This window comes from Sminthopsis crassicaudata, chromosome 5 (assembly GCF_048593235.1).
Source record: "Sminthopsis crassicaudata isolate SCR6 chromosome 5, ASM4859323v1, whole genome shotgun sequence".
In the NCBI taxonomy this organism is placed as follows: Eukaryota; Metazoa; Chordata; class Mammalia; order Dasyuromorphia; family Dasyuridae; genus Sminthopsis; species Sminthopsis crassicaudata.
In genome coordinates, this window is record NC_133621.1 from 198,558,820 (window position 1) to 198,578,504 (window position 19,685).

Here is a 19,685-nt window from a genome sequence, read left to right on the forward strand (position 1 = left end):
GTTAAATGACTTGCCCAGAGTCACACAGCTAATTCATGTCTGAGGCTGGATTTGAACTGAGGAAGATAAGTTTTCCTGACTCTAGCCCTGGCATTCTATCCACAGGGCCACCCATTACCCCTCCAAATTAGGAGATAATTCCTTCTCAATATCCTATTAAATGTGATTGTGAAAATTGATTTGTTGATTTCAAGGAAAAAAAGGAAGGAAGGGAAGGAAAGAAGGGAAGGAAGGAAGGAAGGAAGGAAGGAAGGAAGGAAGGAAGGAAGGAAGGAAGGAAGGAAGGAAGGAAGGAAGGAAGGAAGGAAGGAAGGAAGGAAGGAAGGAAGGAAGGAAGGAAGGAAGGAAGGAAGGAAGGAAAGAAAGGAAAGAAAGGAAGGAAAAGAAGGAAAGGAAGGAAAGGAAGGAAAGGAAGGAAAGGAAGGAAAGGAAGGAAGGAAAAGAAGGAAAGGAAGGAAAGGAAGGAAAGGAAGGAAGGAAAGGAAGGAAAGGAAGGAAGGGAAGGAAGGAAAGGAAGGAAGGAAAAGAAGGAAAGGAAGGAAAGGAAGGAAGGAAAGGAAGGAATGAAGGAAGGAAAGGAAGGAAGGAAGAAAGGAAAGAAAGGAAGGAAGAAAGGAAAGGAAGGAAGGAAGGAAGGAAAGGAAGGAAAGGAAGGAAGGAAAAGAAGGAAAGGAAGGAAAGGAAGGAAGGAAAAGAAGGAAAGGAAGGAAAGGAAGGAAGGAAAAGAAGGAAAGGAAGGAAAGGAAGGAAGGAAGGAAGGAAGGAAGGAAGGAAGGAAGGAAGGAAGGAAGGAAGGAAGGAAGGAAGGAAGGAAGGAAGGAAGGAAGGAAGGAAGGAAGGAAGGAAGGAAGGAAGGAAGGAAGGAAGGAAGGAAGGAAGGAAGGAAGGAAAGGAAGGAAGGAAGGAAGGAAGGAAGGAAGGAAGGAAGGAAGGAAGGAAGGAAGGAAGGAAGGAAGGAAGGAAGGAAGGAAGGAAGGAAGGAAGGAAAGGAAGGAAAGGAAGGAAAGGAAGGAAGGCCTACATTGTGAGTAGCAAACATGAGAAAAGCACATAGCAGCTAAGTGACTTAATCATCATTCAGATGTTCCTGAATGGGTCAATGACATTAAAGCTTTTAGTCCAGAGTTGTGAATAATCCTGAAGATGTGGGTTTTTCCCACTCAGTTTTCTATAGAAACCTGCTAGGTTTTTATAAGTATCTCCTCTTCTCCACAGATACTAAGTGATCCAGATTTATTTATGAATAAATGTTTAAAAACTAATTCTCCAAAAAAAAAAAAAAAAGAAAGAAAGAAAGAAATGTGCCCATGGTACATTTTTACTCTACATTATTAATATTTTTCCATTGCTTTCATAAGATTTGGACAATCAACAAAACAGTAAATCAAGCCCTAAGTTTGTAGTGTTTACCAGTTTCTGTGGTGTAAATGCTTAATTTAATAATTGTCTTTTGAGAAGTGGTACAGGCTAGTTCCAATATAGCCTTCATTATAATGCATTTTATTCTCTATAAACTTGTTTTAATATGTAAATACCAGGGGTCTTATTATTATTTCATATGCCTAATGGCTAAGTAACTATGTTTGAGAGCTAAATTATCATGAGTGGCATGTCAGTAAGGGCTCAAGGGGTAAGGTGGTGAATAGGAGTAGAGCATTGAAGAAAATTGAGCGTAACCACATGGTAATGGTCTTTCTCTGAGAATCTAGGTTTTAGTGAGTAAGTAGTCTAGAGAGCCCACACACCTGCATGAGAGCTATATACCTCCAGTATGGTGGGTGTAACACTAGCATGAGAGTTAAAACTATATCTTGGCTCTGACATGTTTTAGCTGTGTGACTGTGCCCAAGTCATCGGTTTCCTCAGCTATAAAATAAACACAATAATATGCACCCTATCCATCCTCTCAGGATTATTGTGGAAAAGTATTTAATTAACTTTAAAATGCCATAGAAATTTAAGTTTTTGTTAATGTTGTGATTGTAAATGTTCTTTGAGATCAAGGATGATGTCTTATTCATGACTAGTGACAGTACCTCACACTTAGTAAACAATTAACAGGTATTTCTTGAATGAATGAATGAATGATGAATTGAGGAATTACATACATAACTGATCTGGAATTATTCAGAATTCAACTGTGTATTGGCCTGAATTCTCTGGAAAATTACTTTAATTCTTCATTTCACTTTGACAGTGGCTATTGTCAACAGTGAACTGGATGTATGTGATTAAACGTTGAGCACCATCTGTGGCAGAGATTGCATGTGATATGTTATGCATAGCTTTTGTGTGGCAAAATCCCCAAACACCTTAAATGCTGGTAGATTATTTCCTAGTCTCTTATTAAATGATAGGGTCTTCTATTTGTGGTAAGTAGTCATCAGTTTGAGATCAGTTTGAGTTCAGTCCAATGTTAACCAAAATATTTATATCATTACTCTTTATAATAGCAAAGAACTAGAAGTATTAAGTGTCCATTTGCTGGACAATGGCCACAAAAACTATGGCTTGTGAATGTAATGGAATATTACTTTGTAATAAGCAATGATTAAGCAAAAACTACTATGAATTCATGAAATATGATTGGCTATACAATTTGAAACTACATAGTAAAAAAAAGCCTGGGACTGAAAGTCAGAGAACCTGAGTTTAAATACTGGTTCTTATTTATAAGAAAAGTATTTCATAAACTATAAAGCACCATGTACAAATAAGCTGATAATGAGTTCTTAAAGTAATCAATTCAATTTTTGGACAGATATAATGTTAGAATCTTTTGCCTATTGAGTGGATGCCCATCAGTTAGAGAATGGTTGGATAAATTATGGTATATGAATGTTATGGAATATTATTGTTCTGTAAGAAACGAACAGCAGGATGATTTCAGAAAGACCTGGAGAGACTTACATGAACTGATGCTAAATGAAGTGAATAGAACCAAAAGAATTATACATAGCAATGGCAAGATTATGTGATGATCAAGTGTGATGGATAAAGCTCTTTTCTTTTTCTTTTCTTGCTGAGGCAATTGGGTCACACAGCTAGGAAGTTTTAAGTGTCAGAGGTCACATGTGAACTCAGGTCCTCCTGACTTCAGGGCTGTTGCTCTATCCACTGTACCACCTAGCTGCCCCTGATAGGGCTCTTTTCAACAATGAGATGATTCAGGCCATTAGTCTTGTGATGAAAAGAATCATCTGCACCCAGAGAGGACTGTAGGGACTGAATGTGGATCACAATATAATATTTTCACTTTTTTATTATTGTTTGCTTGCATTTTGTTTTCATTTTCATTTTTTTCCTTTTTGATCTGATTTTTCTTATGCAGCATGATAATTGTAGAAATATGTATGTCTACAAAAATTGCACATATTTAAATATATTGTATTACTTGCTGTTTAGGGGAAAGGGTGGGGAAAAGGGAAGGGAAAAATTTTGAAACACCAAGTTTTACAAAAGTAAATGTTAAAAATTATCTATGCGTATATATTGAAAATAAAAAGCTTTAACTTTTTTTAAAGTATCTTTTTCTTTATAATGATCTTTGAAATCTGCTGTTTAAAACTTGCATCCATTGGGCTTCATTCCAAGTCCAAGCCAAAGAGATTTTGAGAGTTTAAGACCAGGGACTTTAATCAGGTCTTCTGAACGCTTGATCAGCTCCCTTTCTACTTTCTTCTACATTGTCAGTGTCTCATTGTATGCTTCTCCTCTGGATCTGAGGGAAAGAGGCTTTCTTGAACTTCTCTTATCAATCAGCAGGACATTTTTTTCCTTGTGATATAGTTTAAATCATTCTCTATGATGCATTAGTGTATACAGGCATTAGGTGACATGCTAATTAGGAACAAGGAATTGACTAAAGAGTCAACTTTCTTTTCCCATGTAGGATCTGAAAATTTAGATCCTGAGAGGCCACCAGAAGCATTTGTCCAGGAGACAGCAGCATATACTAAATACAACCTCCTACAAAAAAGTAGACTAGAGATAGTGTCTTACTAATCACCATTTCTTTTCCATATTCTTCTTTTTGTTATTTTATTCTAAAAGGGGTGGAAGGGGAATGAGTGGGGTGAAATGGTCAAGAAGTGGGCTCCATTAGGACAAAGCTCTTAAACCCTAATAGCAATTTTCAGAATTAAGAAGAGAGTTTCTATATCATAGGGAAGGTAATAGAGAAGGAAGAAGGAAGAGGTCTGTTCATCTGAATGGCTTTACCAGGCCATAAGACAATCTTCAGAAATTCCCATAGCCACCCCAATTCCTAGACCAAGAAAAATAAAATAAAAAACAACAGGCTTTCTGTGTTCAGACCTTACTGATCACTCTAACTTTGAAGAAAGTAAAAAGTTAATGCTGTTTTCAAGGATAGAGTTCATTTTAAATAAAGATGGGCTACAGAAGAAAGTCAAAGGATCAGCCTGAGCCAAAAACACTGGAACGGGAGACAAACAGTTGCTCCCAAAGGGATCAGTGGATTCCAGTCAAAGAGGAAAATCAGGAAGTATAAGAGAGTCCTCTGAAAGTTATTCTGTAAGTCGTGAGCTGAATTCTATAGACAGTGAGGGGAATATCCCCTGCCTACTGAGAATTGCATGTAGCCACCCTCAAACTATGATTTAGACACATGGGAAAACCGAGGAAGGTTGTAGGGTGTAATGAAGAGTTCACTATGCTGAGAAAAAGGGAATGTGTGTACTATATTATCTCTGCCATTGTATGACATTGGGCAAGCCACAATCTTGTTTGGGCCCAACTTCCTGTTAATCAAAATAAGAAAGGTCCTGGATGATGCAAGTCTGAAGTGAGTTAGGTGCAGCTGATGTAGAATGATCCTTAGACAGTTATTCTGCAAAGGCCCTCTGTGTGGTAGTATCCATTCCAAGACCATCTAAGTAGTGGGGGAAGTGGCCACTGTCCAGATTACCTGCATTTTTTCCAAAAGGGAGAATAGCGATAAATGGGCAGGTACTGAACTTTCTCCTGTCCTGTTCTCAATCTTGAAATGTTATTGATGGATGTGCTACCTATGTAATTGTGGGCAAGTCACTTAATCCACTCCATGACTCAGTTTCTTCTTTTGTAAAATGGAGGAATTGGAACATCTGAGGACTCTTTCAACTCAAAATATATTTATCTACAATGACTAAACCATGACATCCCACTACCATCACTGTAACATGTTTCTCCTTTGGCATCTAGCAAATATTCCTGGCTTTTTAATTGATAGAATTCTAGCCCCAAGAATCCACTCCAACCCAATTTCCATTCCACAGTAACTAGAATAGTCCTGCTCACACAACTATTCACCTCGCCATTCTATCTGTCCTGCACTTCACTAAGAGTATTATTAGACTTGTAATAAAAAATACTTAGGTTCCAAAACTGCTTCTAATACTTGCTACTTCTGAGGTGGGGAGGCAAGAAAGGGGCACATTATTTTGAAAATATCCTTTATTAAAACAGATGTAGGAAGAGTTTGGAAATAGTGGTAGGAAAATAGGACAAACATCATCAGGTTCACCTTGTCCCCTTATGTCTTGCTAAGTGAAGCTTCAGGGTAATCTGCATAATCAATATGCTTCTATTAAACACTTACTATATGCCAGACATTGTACTAAATGACCTTAAGGAGTTTATATTTGACTTAGGAGATTTAACACGTACTATGTAGTGGTAGCCAAGAAAGGAAGCTTTGATAGGGGCAGTTATATGAAAGGGAAGAAAAGAAAATCAATTAACCTTGGAGAATAAAAAGTACAATTCTTTAAAGCTTTACATGAGTATCAATGTATTAAAAACATGTCTCCTTTTGCATTTTTCAGGCTTTCTTCTCAATATCAAGAGGTAGACAGCATGTTTCAGCTCAAGTTCTTTGGATTTTATCAAACATTGGTTTATTGTAACAATGCATTGATCAGAGTTCTTAAAACCTTTCAAAGTCATTCTTTATAATATTATTATTATTGTATAAATTGTTCCTCCAGGTCCTGATCAGAGTTCTTAAAAACCTTTCAAAGTCATTCTTTATAATATTATTATTATTGTATAAATTGTTCCTCCAGGTCCTGATCAGAGTTCTTAAAAACCTTTCAAAGTCATTCTTTATAATATTATTATTATTATTATTGTATAAATTGTTCCTCCAGGTCCTCTCATTTCATTCTGTTTCTGGTGGAGTGAGAGAGGCTATAGAGTAGACCAGCTAACAAGATGCTTTTGATAGTCACTGGTGTCCTGAGGGATAGCTGAGTTATACAGTAGAAGTTGAAAAACCTTCCCCAATCTTCCATCTTTGCTTCTCTACTCTCAATCCATGCAACAAATGATATGTATCCAGTGACTACTATGTGCCTACTGCAGCAGTAGAGTGGAAGCAAGGGCAGATAAAACTACAGATCTGACTTAACTGGTTGGGTGGGCTGCAATCAGGCTCACAAAAGAGCTGAAGCATCCCTGAGGCTACGGACTATTTTACAAACAAGTTGGGACTTTTTCCAATTGGGGAAGAGAAATTAGGAATTGTAAAAGCCACAGGTGACAAGTGCAAAGTAGTAGTTCATCAGCAGAACAGCAGATGGCAATGTAAGAAAGGAAGAAGCCCAGTAGATAACTAGCAGCTTTGGTCGAGACAGCGAGCAGCTGCTTTAGAGACAGAGCATTATTTCATTGGGAACGTGGTCCTTAGGATGTAAGCTGTCCAAGCTACGTGTTCCTTCTCCACCAGTGATGTATGTCCTGAGGCGTTTTCAGTGATGTGTACCCAGAGGATTTTCCTTGTTATTTACCATGTCTATTGCCCGGATTTCAACATGCATCCAAATGGATTCATAAGCTTGCCCAACAGTTATATATCTGGGGCAGATGATACAAATAGACAAAGGAAATAAAAAGGAGGACAAGTGGGCTGGGTTGCTTTTAGGGACTTACAAAGCACTTTTTCCCCTCCTGAGCAGCAAAGGCTCACCTTTTCAAACCATGGAACATCAACGTTGAATTTGGATAACTTAATATGAATATCACAGCGGGAAATGAAAGGCGTCTGGTAGGAAGGTGTGAGCAGCATGTAAACTCTATAACTAAGAAACGGCAGGTATAAAGGTAGTCCATTAAACAGAGTGCTGGGCCTAGAGTCAGGAAGAATTGAATTCAAATATCATCTCAGACACTCACTAGCTGTGTGTCTAGCAAGTCACTACCTTAGTTTCCTCCTCTGTAAGATAGCATTTACCTCTCAGGGTTGTTGTGAAGATAAGAAATATTTGTAAAAGCTCTTTTAAAACCTTAAAGCTCTACACAAATGTTAGTTATTATTATTAAAGGATGTCATCAAAATTTTACAATGGAGAGTAATGATAGATTGGTCATGTGGTGAGAATGAAAATGATTAGTGGATGGCCAGAGTGTGCCACTGGTATCCTCCCTGTCAGAGAAATCAAGGATTGGGCAGACTCATGTGATAAACTTATGGGATAATATGTATTCGAGAATTATACAGGTATAAATGGGTTTCACTGGAAGAAACTCCCAAGTTGATGAGAACATAGAGCTATTTGAATATATCTATTCTGCTTTGATTGCTTCCTTGTGCATTTAATATATTAATGTGGAATCTAATTTGATTAAGTTAAAAACTTAGACTGAAATTCATGAGCTGGGGATTTGAGTTGATGCTGATACAAACTGTATCTTGAGTTTGGATAATTGTTTTCCCATATTTGGGAAGGAGGTAGTATCAGCTGGCATATAATATGAAAATAATATGAATAAAAAATGTATTAAGTACTTGCTAAAAGCCAAGTGCTATGCTAAATGCCTGAGTTGTTCATTTGCTAAGGACCAAAACTGCTTCACTTTGCAGCAGTTTATATAGATCTTGCTATGCAAGATCTTGACTTGAATCTTGACTGCCTGCCCCCATGCACTGTCAAGGTAGCCTGCAGTGGCAATACTATATGTCCCATTGTGTCAATCCCACTTTTTGCCATTTTCATAACTAAAAATATTATTAATCTAAATAGATTATCCTGAGCATTGGTGAGGGTTATCATCAGAGAACAACTATATCTTTGAATCTCAGAAATCACCCAATCAAATCTTCCAATCAGAATAGGAATAAGTTCCCCAAATCTGATAGGCTCTGCTGGAGCATTTCAGGTAAGCATAATAATAGCTCACATTTCTATCATCCTGTGAGGTAGATAGTGTAAATCTTAATTGTCTGGGGGGAAAAAATGAGCAAGGTGAAGTAAATTTTCCGTGGCTATATAACTCATTTTCAGGAGCCAGATTCAAACACAAATTCCCTGACTCCAAATCCAATGTTCTTTTTACTCCACTATCTGATTCTTCCAGTAGCCAAAAAAAAAAAAAGAAAGAAATTTTGGCAAAACCACCCAAAGGGCACAGACTAAGGAGAAAGGGCTGACTGTCAGCCAGGATGCAAGATGATTGGCACACAGGAAAACTTTCACTTTCCTGGAGCTTTAAAGAATTTGTCATTGTTTGGTTCTATGGACCACTTGCCCCATGGCTCTGAAGAGTCCTATGATTCATTTACTTGCAGAAAAGTAACAGAGCCATCTTATTCCTTTTCTCTTCTAAAGATCAGTATGTGAGTGAGGACATAGATACATGAGATGTTTGTCCAGGAAGACTCAGTTCTGACAGTTATGACATCAGGAAAATTCTCAGTAGATCTGAGTTACTTCATAGCTTTATCTCCCTGGCCAGTTCATCCACAAACTTGTCCCATTTCTTCTGCCAGACTTCTTCAGTAGTTTTCTTCTTGTCTGCTGACAGAGAACTATACCTGCAGGAACAAAAAAGATACTATCAGCCTTGAGAAAGGGCGCTGGTCTTCTTCAGTGATCAGAGTTGGGAGCAGTGGGGTACCAAGGAAAGGACTCTGTTCAAGAAAATGGGAGGAGAAATCAGACGACCCCAGGATTGGTAAACTGCACTTTCTAGAGAGAAAGAGATGGGATATGAGCAGGGATACTCACTTAATTGAATTCAATGCCAATTGTTTGAGGGTCCTCAAATCAGCCTTCATTCCTCCAATGGCCATGAAAACTTCATAGAAGTCATAAGACAAGCCCTTGGCCCCAAAGACAGATGGATCATCAGAGCTGACCACCATGGGGTGGCCACTGGCCATTAAAGAAGCCGCTGGATGGTTCCTTAGGTCAGATACCAACTGAAGGACCTGCCAGGGAAAAAGAGGAAGGCAAAAAACATACTACAAGTCACAATCACAAAAAAAGTAGAGAAGATCTTTGATATTATAAACAACTCCTTTCCAACTTCTATCATTATTCTGGATTACCAGGCTATATTTAGAGACTGATCGGACTAAAGAAAATATCAGTCAATGAGCATTTAGTAAACAACTACTATGTACTAGGGATTATACTGGCCACCACAGATATAAATAAGAATGAAACAAGCTCTATTCATAAGAAGCTTACATTTTAATGGAGGAAACAACACATGTCTGTATAGTTATATAACATAATTAAATACAACATAGTTAAATACCAAGTATTTGAGAGGGAAGGCAGCAGTTTGAGAGGGAAGGAACAAGAAATACTTAATGCAGAATATGATGTTTGAATTTCATTTTAAAAATAGAAAGGGATCCTACAAGGCAAATGTAAGGAACTAATTCATTACAGATTCGTCAGGTAAGTCAACAAACATTTGTTAAATGTTTTCTATATGCCAGAACATATTAAGCCATGGGAATGCAAAGTAAGATTAAAGTAAGGGTAAAAAAAAAAAAAAATCCACTGCCCCTGCCCTCAAGGAATTTATATTCTAATGAGGAAAATAACATACAAATAATTGTAATTCAAGCTATATGCAGTGCAAATGGAAAGTAATCTCAGGGGGAAACACTAGCAGTGGAAAGGGAGGGGAAGAAAGACCTACAGAAGGTGGGATTCAAACTGAGCATTAAAGGAAGCCACAAGTTGCAAGAAATAGAAAGAGAAATTCCATTTAAAATAACTGTAAAGAGGGGGCAGCTAGGTGGAGCAGTGGATAGAGCACCAGCCTTGAATTCAGGAGACCCGGAGTTCAAATCTGGTCTCAGACACTTAACACGTCCTAGCTGTGTGACCCTGGACAAGTTATTTAACGCCAGCCTCAGGAAAATAAAATAAAATAACTGCTGTCTTGGGAAGAAGGAGGAAAAAGGAGGGAGAAAAAAATTGGAACTAAAAATCTTACAAAAATGAACGTTGAAAACTATCTTTACATGTAAATGAAAAAAAATAATTTACCCATTCAGTGCCATGCCAATCAAACCTACTAAAAAAGTATTTTCGAGAACTATAAAAAAACAACAACAACAACAAAATTCATCTGGAATAACAAGTCAAGAATTTCAAAGGATTTAATAAAAAATACAAAGGAAGATAGCTTAGCAATACCAGATTTCAAACTATATATTATAAAGTAGTAATCACCAAAACTATCTCATACTGATTAAAAAACAGAATGGTGGGTCAGTGGAATGAATTAGGTACACAAGGCACAGTAGTCAATAACCATAGTAATCAAGTATTTCATAAGCCCAAAGAATTCACTATTTGACAAAAAAAAATAACTGTTAAGAAACTAGAAAACAGTTGGGCACAAAACAGGTGTAGACCAACATCTCATATCATATACCAAGATACAGTCAAAATGGGCATATGATTTAGACAGAAAGAGTGATATCATAAGCAAAAGAGAAGACAGAAAATAATCTACCTATTAGATCTATGAAGAAAGGAAGAATTCATGACCAAACAAAGTAAAGAGCATTAAAAAGATATTAAAGAAGGGGCCCTGGGGGAAGTGAAGGAACAGAGAAAAAAATCAAGAAAGAAAAGGAAGAAGGTGGGGGAGACTGAGTTATATGTCTGTCACTCAATCCTTCCAAATGCTACATTCTCTCCCAAGCCAATGACACTAGGAAGGCTATAGGAAAATACAGTCTTTATTGTTCTTCTGAAACAACAAACAAGAAATATAATTTTGCCTTTAAAAATCTCCTGCCTTGTGCTGAAGACACCACCATTTTGAATCCCCTCCCCCACCCCTCCACCCCTATTAAAAATAATAATAACAGCAATCAGGTCTACTGCCAGCCCCTGAAGAAGAGGGAAGGCCCACCTACCCAAGTGAAGGGTTGGCCTGTTGAGTTTATGCCAGTGGTATCCATTCCCCAGCACCCTCTCAAAGATGTCTTCTCCTCCATACCCATCTTACATCTCGTTGCTTTTTTTCCCAGTGGTCTACATATGCAGAGTCGGGGGAGTGGATAAAAGGCAACCAGGACCAGCCCAGTCTTACCCTTCTATCTCTCCCCATCCCTCTTCTTGCCTGTGCCTTAGTTGGAGTTCTTCCTTGTATTGTTCTCCTAAGACACCCCATTAGAACCAGAAACCAGTTGGGTGCCTTCCAGCCCCTCAGATGTTCCTTGGGAAACCACTGATCTAAAAAGAATAGATCAAGGTATTCCCAGGGCATGATAAAAAACATTACTTGCCATCAAATTCATGATGAGAAGGAAGAGGAATAAAGGAGAGAGAGGAGGAAAACCAGGGAGAAATATGAGGGTTCCCACAATTCCTCCACAACCCTCCTCTTCCATTCCAACTCTACTCACACCTCTTAGTATGACATCTATCTTATATCCCATTACTATTGGCTACATTTAGAATCCAAACCTGTAGGTTCCTGGCTCAGATTCTGGTCCTCAGTTTAGTTGTAATTAAAGACTCTGGGGAACAGGACCAAGCAGACGGATTCCCCAGTGGATCCATGCTTACCTGTGCCTGGAATAGGAATGTGTTGAAGGTCACACAGCTAGTCTATTGATCTATTGGCTTCCAAACCAAACAGAGTATCAAAAATTGCTGTATTTTGGCTACATTTTCCACTAGATTCCCTCAGCACCTGGAAACTTCTCTATCCTGGGTCTCCCTGCACTGTGCTGTACCTGCACTGGGGTACAACCTCTCCTGCCCAATTGAGGTAGACCTTTCCTGAAGATCTTCCAAAATATCGTCTGCTGGAAATTTTTTACACTCCAAATATTTGTGGATTCTAGCACTCCAAAAACTTTAAAGCCTTGATCTTATATTGATCTGAGGAAAGCCAGGAAGAGCTCAGGGGAAAAAAAAAAAAAAAAAAACAAACTTGCCTACTTTCCACCATCTTGAATCCGCCCCAAGGATTGTGAGTCAGAGCAGAAATAGAGGTCTTAGTAATAAACAGAGCTCTCTCTAAAAGTGATTAGCATGAAGCACTTATTTATAAGGGACTAAAAGGAATTTTACATGCATTTCCAGAGGAGATCTTGTCTAAAATGAAACTTAGAATCATACCTGGTTAGAGATGGGACACACTTCTATAGGAATGTCCCTATTCCAAGAGATATTTCTGGCTACCGGATGCCTGCCCAGAGCAAATCCATGGCCAATCCTGGTGGTGTTCAATACTAGAGCATCCAGAATGTTCTCATCTATGGAAGTGCCCTGCCAATCTGGAGATTAAGAACAAAGATTTTACTAGTGGATGGAAGCAACTCTATGGACCACAAGCACCATAGGACTGATATAAGGTGAAAGTGAAGCTATTGATCTGGACCTATAATTTCATTGTCCATGGGAAGTCCATGGAAACTTCGTCTACCAATACAGACTAACTACTCAATTTGTGACATATACTTTTAGAGAATTATGTGGGAGCCTTAAGAGCTTGCCAAAGTCAAGATTTGGACCCAAGGAAAACACTTTTACAGTTAAAGGTTCTGATAAAGGCCTCATCTCCAAAATATATAGAGAATTGACTTTAATTTATAAGAAATTTATAAGAAATCAAGCCATTCTCCAATTGATAAATGGTCAAAGGATATGAACAGACAATTTTCAGATGATGAAATTGAAACTATTTCCACTCATATGAAAGAGTGTTCCAAATCACTATTGATCAGAGAAATGCAAATTAAGACAACTCTGACATACCACTATACACCTGTCAGATTGGCTAAGATGACAGGAACTAATAATGATGAATGTTGGAGGGGATGTGGGAAAACTGGGACACTGATGCATTGTTGGTGGAGTTGTGAACAGATCCAACCATTCTGGAGAGCAATCTGGAATTATGCCCAAAAAGTTATCAAAATGTGCATACCCTTTGATCCAGCATTGCTGCTACTGGGCTTATATTCCAAGAAAATACTAAAGAAGGGAAAGGGACCTGTATGTGCCAAAATGTTTGTGGTAGCTAGAAACTGGAAGTTGAATGGATGTCCATCAATTGGAGAATGGTTGGGTAAATTATGGTATATGAAGGTTATGAAATATTATTGTTCTATAAGAAATGACCAGCAGGAGGAATACAGAAACACTTGGAGAGACTTACATCAACTGATGCTGAGTGAAACGAGCAGAACCAGAAGATCATTATACACTTCAACAATGATACTGTATTGAGGATGTATTCTGATGGAAGTGGATATCTTCAACATAGAGAAGATCTAATCCAATTCCAATTGATCAATGATGGACAGAATCAGCTACACCCAGAAAAGGAACACTGGGAAATGAATGTAAACTGTGAGCATTTTTTGTTTTGTTTTGTTTCTCTTCCGAGATTATTTTTACCTTGCGAATACAATTCTTCCTTTGCAACAACAACAACAACAAAATGCGGTTTGGCACATATATATTGTACCTAGGATATACTATAGGATATTTAATATGTATGGGAATGCCTGCCATCTAGGGAAGGGGGTGGAGGGGAAAAACTCGGAACAGAAGGGAGTACAAGGGATAATGTTGTATAAAAAAAAATTACCTATGCATATGTACTGTCAAAGAAAATGTTATAATTATAAAAATTAATAAAAAAATTTTAAAATTTAAAAAAATAAAAATATTTGGACCCAAGGCCAATCCTTTATCTACTATACCACATAGTTTCTTGTTGTTACTATAATTCCAAAAAACAAAAGCATCGAGCCCAGAAGGGTGACACACTCAGTAATCTCAGGCATTCTATACCATGTTGGACTATTTTGGAATTTTGATTATATTGTATTTAGTATATTGATTCATATATTGGAACTCTTCTTTGCCCAGCTAGATTATCAGCTCTTTAAGAGCAAAGAAACTGACAAGTTTATTTTGAATCTTCCCCCAAAAGAGGAGCTCAATACATCTGAACTGAGTTTGTTGTTGTTCACTTGTTTCAATCCTGTATAACTCTTCATGATCTCTTTTGGGGTTTTCTTGGCAAAGACAGTGGAATGGTCTGCCATTTCCTTCTCCAGATCATTTTACAGATGGAGAAATTGGGACAAATAGGCTTAGGTGGCTTGACCAAGGTCACCCAGATTTGAACTCAGGAAGATGTCTTCCTGATTTTCAGGTCCAGAACTCCAGTTGGCCATCTGAACTGAATTAAATAGAATCGAATCAGATTAAAGAATAGAGCAAATTGCCTGACTTCTGCATTGAATTCTCATTTAGCCAACTTTCCCTAGACTCAAATAGTCTGAGGAAATGGCTGTGCTTCATGAACTGAGGCCAGAAGGAAATATTATGAGTATTGATAGAGTCTGTGGAATTGTCTTAAGAAAGCAGAGGATGAAACTGGATTACCAGCATCTTAAGACTAAAGAACATGTATTGTATCTAGGATATACTATAACATATTTAACATGTATAAGACTGCCTGTCACCTAGGGGAAGGGATAGAGGGAAGGAAGGGGAAAATCGGAACAAAAGTGAGTGCAAGGCATAATGTTGTAAAAAATTACCTATGCATATGTTCTGTCAAAAAAATTATAATTATAAAATTAAAAAAAAAAAACCACTAAACAGACAGGGTAGCAAGAAGTTGCTAGGTTCATCATTGGCCTAATATACAGTTGGAGCAATTTTCACATGTGTTTTTGGATAATGATGATGAAGTACATGAATTCACAGTCTCCCATATTCCATAAAGTTGAACACAGAGGTCATGTGTCTTATGGCTCTTAAAGATGCTACAGCTCACCTGTCTCTCCAGCATGAAAGAAGTAAGGTAGGTCAAAGCCTTGAGTGGTTGGGAAGAGCAAAGCTTCTTTCAGCTGCCACAAGGAATGACCCTTGTCCTCTTGGCCCACCTATGAGAGAGAAAAGGAGACACACTGACCCATTTACCTCATCTAGATCTTAGTTTTGCTGATGAGTCCTATGCTCCATCAACACCACTTTTCCATATTCAGCCATCATTGCCAGTAGGACAAGGAGAGAGCGACCAATAGCCCAGGGGAGAAAGCACTGGGCTGAGAATCAGGAGACCTGGTTCTAGACTCAGCTCTGTTTATAACCAACTGTGTGATCTTGGACATGGGAGATAACATTGTCTCTCTGGGACCCAGTTCCCTCAGTTAGTGAAAGAATTAGACTAAATAAACCATAGAATCTTTTTCATTTCTAACATTCTATACAATTTTCTATATGAAGTGTGAACAGAAGATAATAGTAACAGCTTAAATTTATAAAGAGTTATAAAGTTTATAAGTACCATTATTCCTATTTTATGGAGAAAAAACCAGGCTTTGTGGCCCATGGGAACACAGCCAGTAAATGTTAAAGCTAAGAACTGAGCCTAAAACTTCTTGATTCCCAATACTTTTTTTCCCTTTACACCACACCAAGATAACATCCCAAAACTTTTTAATAACCCCTCTCCCCCAATATTCTAGGCTTGTGTTTTTCTATCCGTTTTTCTCTCTAGAGGCATAAAGGGTTGAGAAGTATGAATTAAGTAAATTCCCAGAGGCTTAGGCTATTCTATGTTACACAATAAAAGCTAGATGGAGCCTTATTACCAGAAAATATAGGTATAAAAACTATTTGTGATTTTATTAGCATAGGGAAATGCTTCTACCAATGCTTCTACCAATATTAGGTGGCAGCTTCTCTTTTTGTGATTTATAACCTTAGAGAATTGCTTAGACCAGGGCTTTTTAAACTTTTTGCCCATGAAATTTTTACATGATCCCAGGTATATAAGCATATAAAATCATATAGTTATACAAGTCAAATATTTACTGATAATAAAAATCACAATTTTGTGACCTCCACATTATAAGACCTCATATGGAGTCATAAAATATACTTTAAGAAGCTGGGTTCTAGAGCACTGAACTGTCCAGAATCTCACACATAATATATGTCATAGGTAAGATGTTACCCAGGTTTTTCAGGATTCCTGGTCAACTCACAGCTAAAATGTACTTATTTAGAGGAAGTCAGTTCTCCCTAGTGGCTGATTAGCAAGTTAGACTCCTTTGTTAAATTATGTAGCTTTCACAGTGAAATTCTGGTCTTGAGATCTCAGAAAGATGGGGGAAGGGAGGAAAAAGGGAAGAGAGAACAATAGGTTGGATGGGGCAAGTTCAATGGAGACTAGGAGTAGAAACAGGATGTTGAAGAAAAAAATTCATCCATTTTATAATTTTTCTAGTTATTCCTGCCTCTCATTCTCTATAGGATTCCATGATTATCTTAGGTGCCAGAGGGCATAACAGTTATTTCCAGGAGAAAGGTAAAGGGAAGAGAAGAATAAAGGGAAAAAATGATCATATTCCATGACCAAGTCATCCTATTCTTCCTATTCTGGGAAGTTTCTTTTTGCTCTTCCTCTGTGCAACCCACCCAAACTCCTTTTTAATCTTCTTCTCAAATGATTTTTTAATCATCCCTCAGGTATTCCATTCAGTCTACACTCCACCTCTACCCCAACACTGGTTCCAGCTCCCAGACCCCATATATTGTGAGTAGTAAAAACAAAAAAGCTACCAGGTCAAATCCTGCCATGATCTCTGGGAACTTGACTTTGAGATTCATAGCTGTCTGGACAGATTTAGCAATGTGAGACACATCTTTCATCCTTGGGGGAAAAAAAAGAAAGAAAGAAGCATCTGTTAGTGTGTTAGATGTTAATGTGTTAGATATTTCTCCCAAGTGATACCTCTTGCTTCTGGGGCTGGTATCCTATTTTCATCACACTCCTAAGACTCCCTACCTCCAATAGTCAGAAGCACTATTATTTCTCAATTCCTGGTGATAGAATTTCTTCAAAATTTACCATCAATTGGCTCCAAAGTGATCCACCATGTTTGGAACTATGGACAGGGAAAACTTTTTTCACACGTCATTAGGTTCTGCATCTGTGGAAATTTTCTTACAGATCACATTGAAGACCCCCGCTAATTTGGTTTCAGTCTTATTTCACAAAATCCTCTTCATGGATATTAGATTCTAATTAAACTAAACTTTTAGCTGTTCTCTAATCATAGAGCTGCTCTCTTATATCTTTGATTTCTTTCAGACTATTTCCTATAACTGAAATTGTCCCTTCTCAACTCCACCCATTGAAATTCTCTTCTTTCAGTGATCAGCTCAGATACCACCTCCTCCATGAAGTTTTCTCTGACATTCCAGCTTGGGGAGGGGGCACATTTTCCCGGTTTTCTCTGAATCTCTCTTTTGCTCTTATGCACTACTTTGTACTATACTTATTTTTGTATGTGACATCGCCCAATTTGACTGTAAGTTCCCTGAGGATAGGGTTTCTGATTTGTCTCTTCCTGCCATATTTTGTAGCTCCATCATCCAGGATAGCACATTGCATAGAGGAGGCATTTGATTTGAACTGATCCCCTTCAGATTTGACTAGACAATAGTTCCATTAATTAATTGGATGAAGTGTGTCAGTCTCTTCCAACAACTTCTCTAGGATTCTAAAAAAAAGGCAGGGATAGGGAAATTATGAGAAGGGAACCAGGACTTGAAAGATTATAGATTCTGTTATTCCTATCATTTGTAACTGGGAGAGAGAGTCCTAAAAGTCCAATTAAATGATAATATTATACTAGTAACACCACTACTATTACTATTACTACTACTTCTGCTACTATTGCTACAGCTAATAAATAGCAAGAAGGTCATTGGATCAGAGTTCTTGGTGGGTACATGAGGTGTAAGAATGTTTGATCTCCCAGTGCATCCAGGGCTGCTGCTAATAATGTTACTGTTGCTGCTGCTATTACTACTGCTAATATCAATATTTTTACTGCTGCTGCTGCTGCTACTACTGCTACTGCTGCTAATAATAATAATACTAATGTTGCTGTTGCTGCTGCTGCTGTTCCTACTACCACTACCTCCTTTATACAAGATCAAGGCCACACTTCACATCTTCCCTACCCCACACCTAGCAGTAAGTGCTTTGCTGGTGAATACCTCAGAATCAAAGTTTCAATCGTATCTTGGAATGAAAAATGAAGCAAATTTTCCATATAAGGTTATAGACAGCTCTCTTGTGATCTGAGTTCTCCAGACTCAGATCTGGTATCTGAATGGGCTCATACCCAAAATTATGCAGGAAAATGCCTCAGTTGATTACATTTTGATGGTGATACCTAGAATGAAACATTTAGCTAAAAAGTTATTTATGTCTACATTCTCACACACATAACCATCATCTTCACAAACCACATTACTATTTTGTGTCCATTCACTTTCTATCTTTGTTCCTCTTTTTCATACGGGCTCTGAATCTCTGTCTACACCAAAGCCTAACAACCATCCTTTTCTCACCTGTGATCACTATAAATGATTCTGGCTCCAATGAAATCAGGGTGGTCTCTGGCAAACTTCTGGGCTACTTCTTGATAAGTCTTCAGTGACCACTCTTGGTCATATGTTTGTCCATTCAATTCATATACCTGAGAGCAATGGAGAGAAGAGAGGAAAACATGAACCCAAATGGATCTCAAAGAAAAAAAAAGTAGGGCTTGATTTTAACAAGTTATCCCTCCCCAACTTTCTGTGAAAGGAACAGAAGAAAGGGGTATATTCCCTATGGCTCCCTATGTTTGTTATAAATCCATCTCTCCAGAGCAGGTCTCTGTTCTTCCATCTGAAATGTCCAAGGCCTGGTTTTCAATGTTCAGTGCAATATCACAACAAGTTATGGGAGTTCCTCCATAGTTGGGGAAAAATAATCAATGAATGATCAAAAAATAATAATAGGTAATTTTCAAAGGAAGAAATTCAGTCTATATATAAAGACATTTAAAAAGATGCTCCAAATCATTAAGAATTTGAGAAATATAGATTAAAGCAATGGAGGTTCCATCTCATATCCATCAGATTTTCAAAGATGACCAAGAAAAATACTGAAAATAACAGATCTTGGAAGGGCTGAGGGGGGAAAGGTACATTAGTGGAGTTGTGAATAAATTGTGAATTGCTGGAAAGCAATTTGAAACTATGCCAAAAAGTCATTAACTAAACCTTTGACCTAGCTACTAGTCCACTATTACAAAGAGACCAAAAAAAGAGAAAAGTAACCAAAAGTGAAAACATATTTATAACAGCCCCTTTTGTAATGGCTAAGAACTGAAAACCAAGAGAGTTACAAACTATTAGGGATTAGCTGGCAAATTATTGTATATCTATCCAATACTAGTGAATATCTATCTAACACTATTGTGCTATAACAAATGATGAAAGAGAGAGTTTCAGGGAATCCTGGGAAGACTTGTATGAACTGATATAAAGTGAAGGAAATTTATTTATTTAATTTTTAAAAATGAAGTCAAATAACTTTGAAAGATCTAA

At 37.7% G+C, this 19,685-nt stretch overlaps 1 protein-coding gene across 3 annotated transcripts in view; it reads right to left on the reverse strand.

Annotated features, from left to right (window-relative positions):
- Positions 1–5,877: 5,877 nt before the first annotated feature.
- The window catches only part of ADA2 (adenosine deaminase 2), a 79,220-nt gene continuing 65,412 nt past the window's right edge, over positions 5,878–19,685 (reverse strand). For all 3 annotated transcript variants that reach the window (XM_074269413.1, XM_074269412.1, XM_074269410.1), the window contains 6 exons: positions 18,660–18,787; positions 16,857–16,947; positions 15,064–15,172; positions 12,384–12,541; positions 9,009–9,211; positions 5,878–8,815 (listed from right to left, as the gene is read on the reverse strand). In XM_074269413.1, the coding sequence (XP_074125514.1) occupies positions 8,713–8,815; positions 9,009–9,211; positions 12,384–12,541; positions 15,064–15,172; positions 16,857–16,947; positions 18,660–18,787 (792 nt within the window). In that variant the 3' untranslated portion in view covers positions 5,878–8,712. The remainder of the gene's footprint in view (positions 8,816–9,008; positions 9,212–12,383; positions 12,542–15,063; positions 15,173–16,856; positions 16,948–18,659; positions 18,788–19,685) is intronic.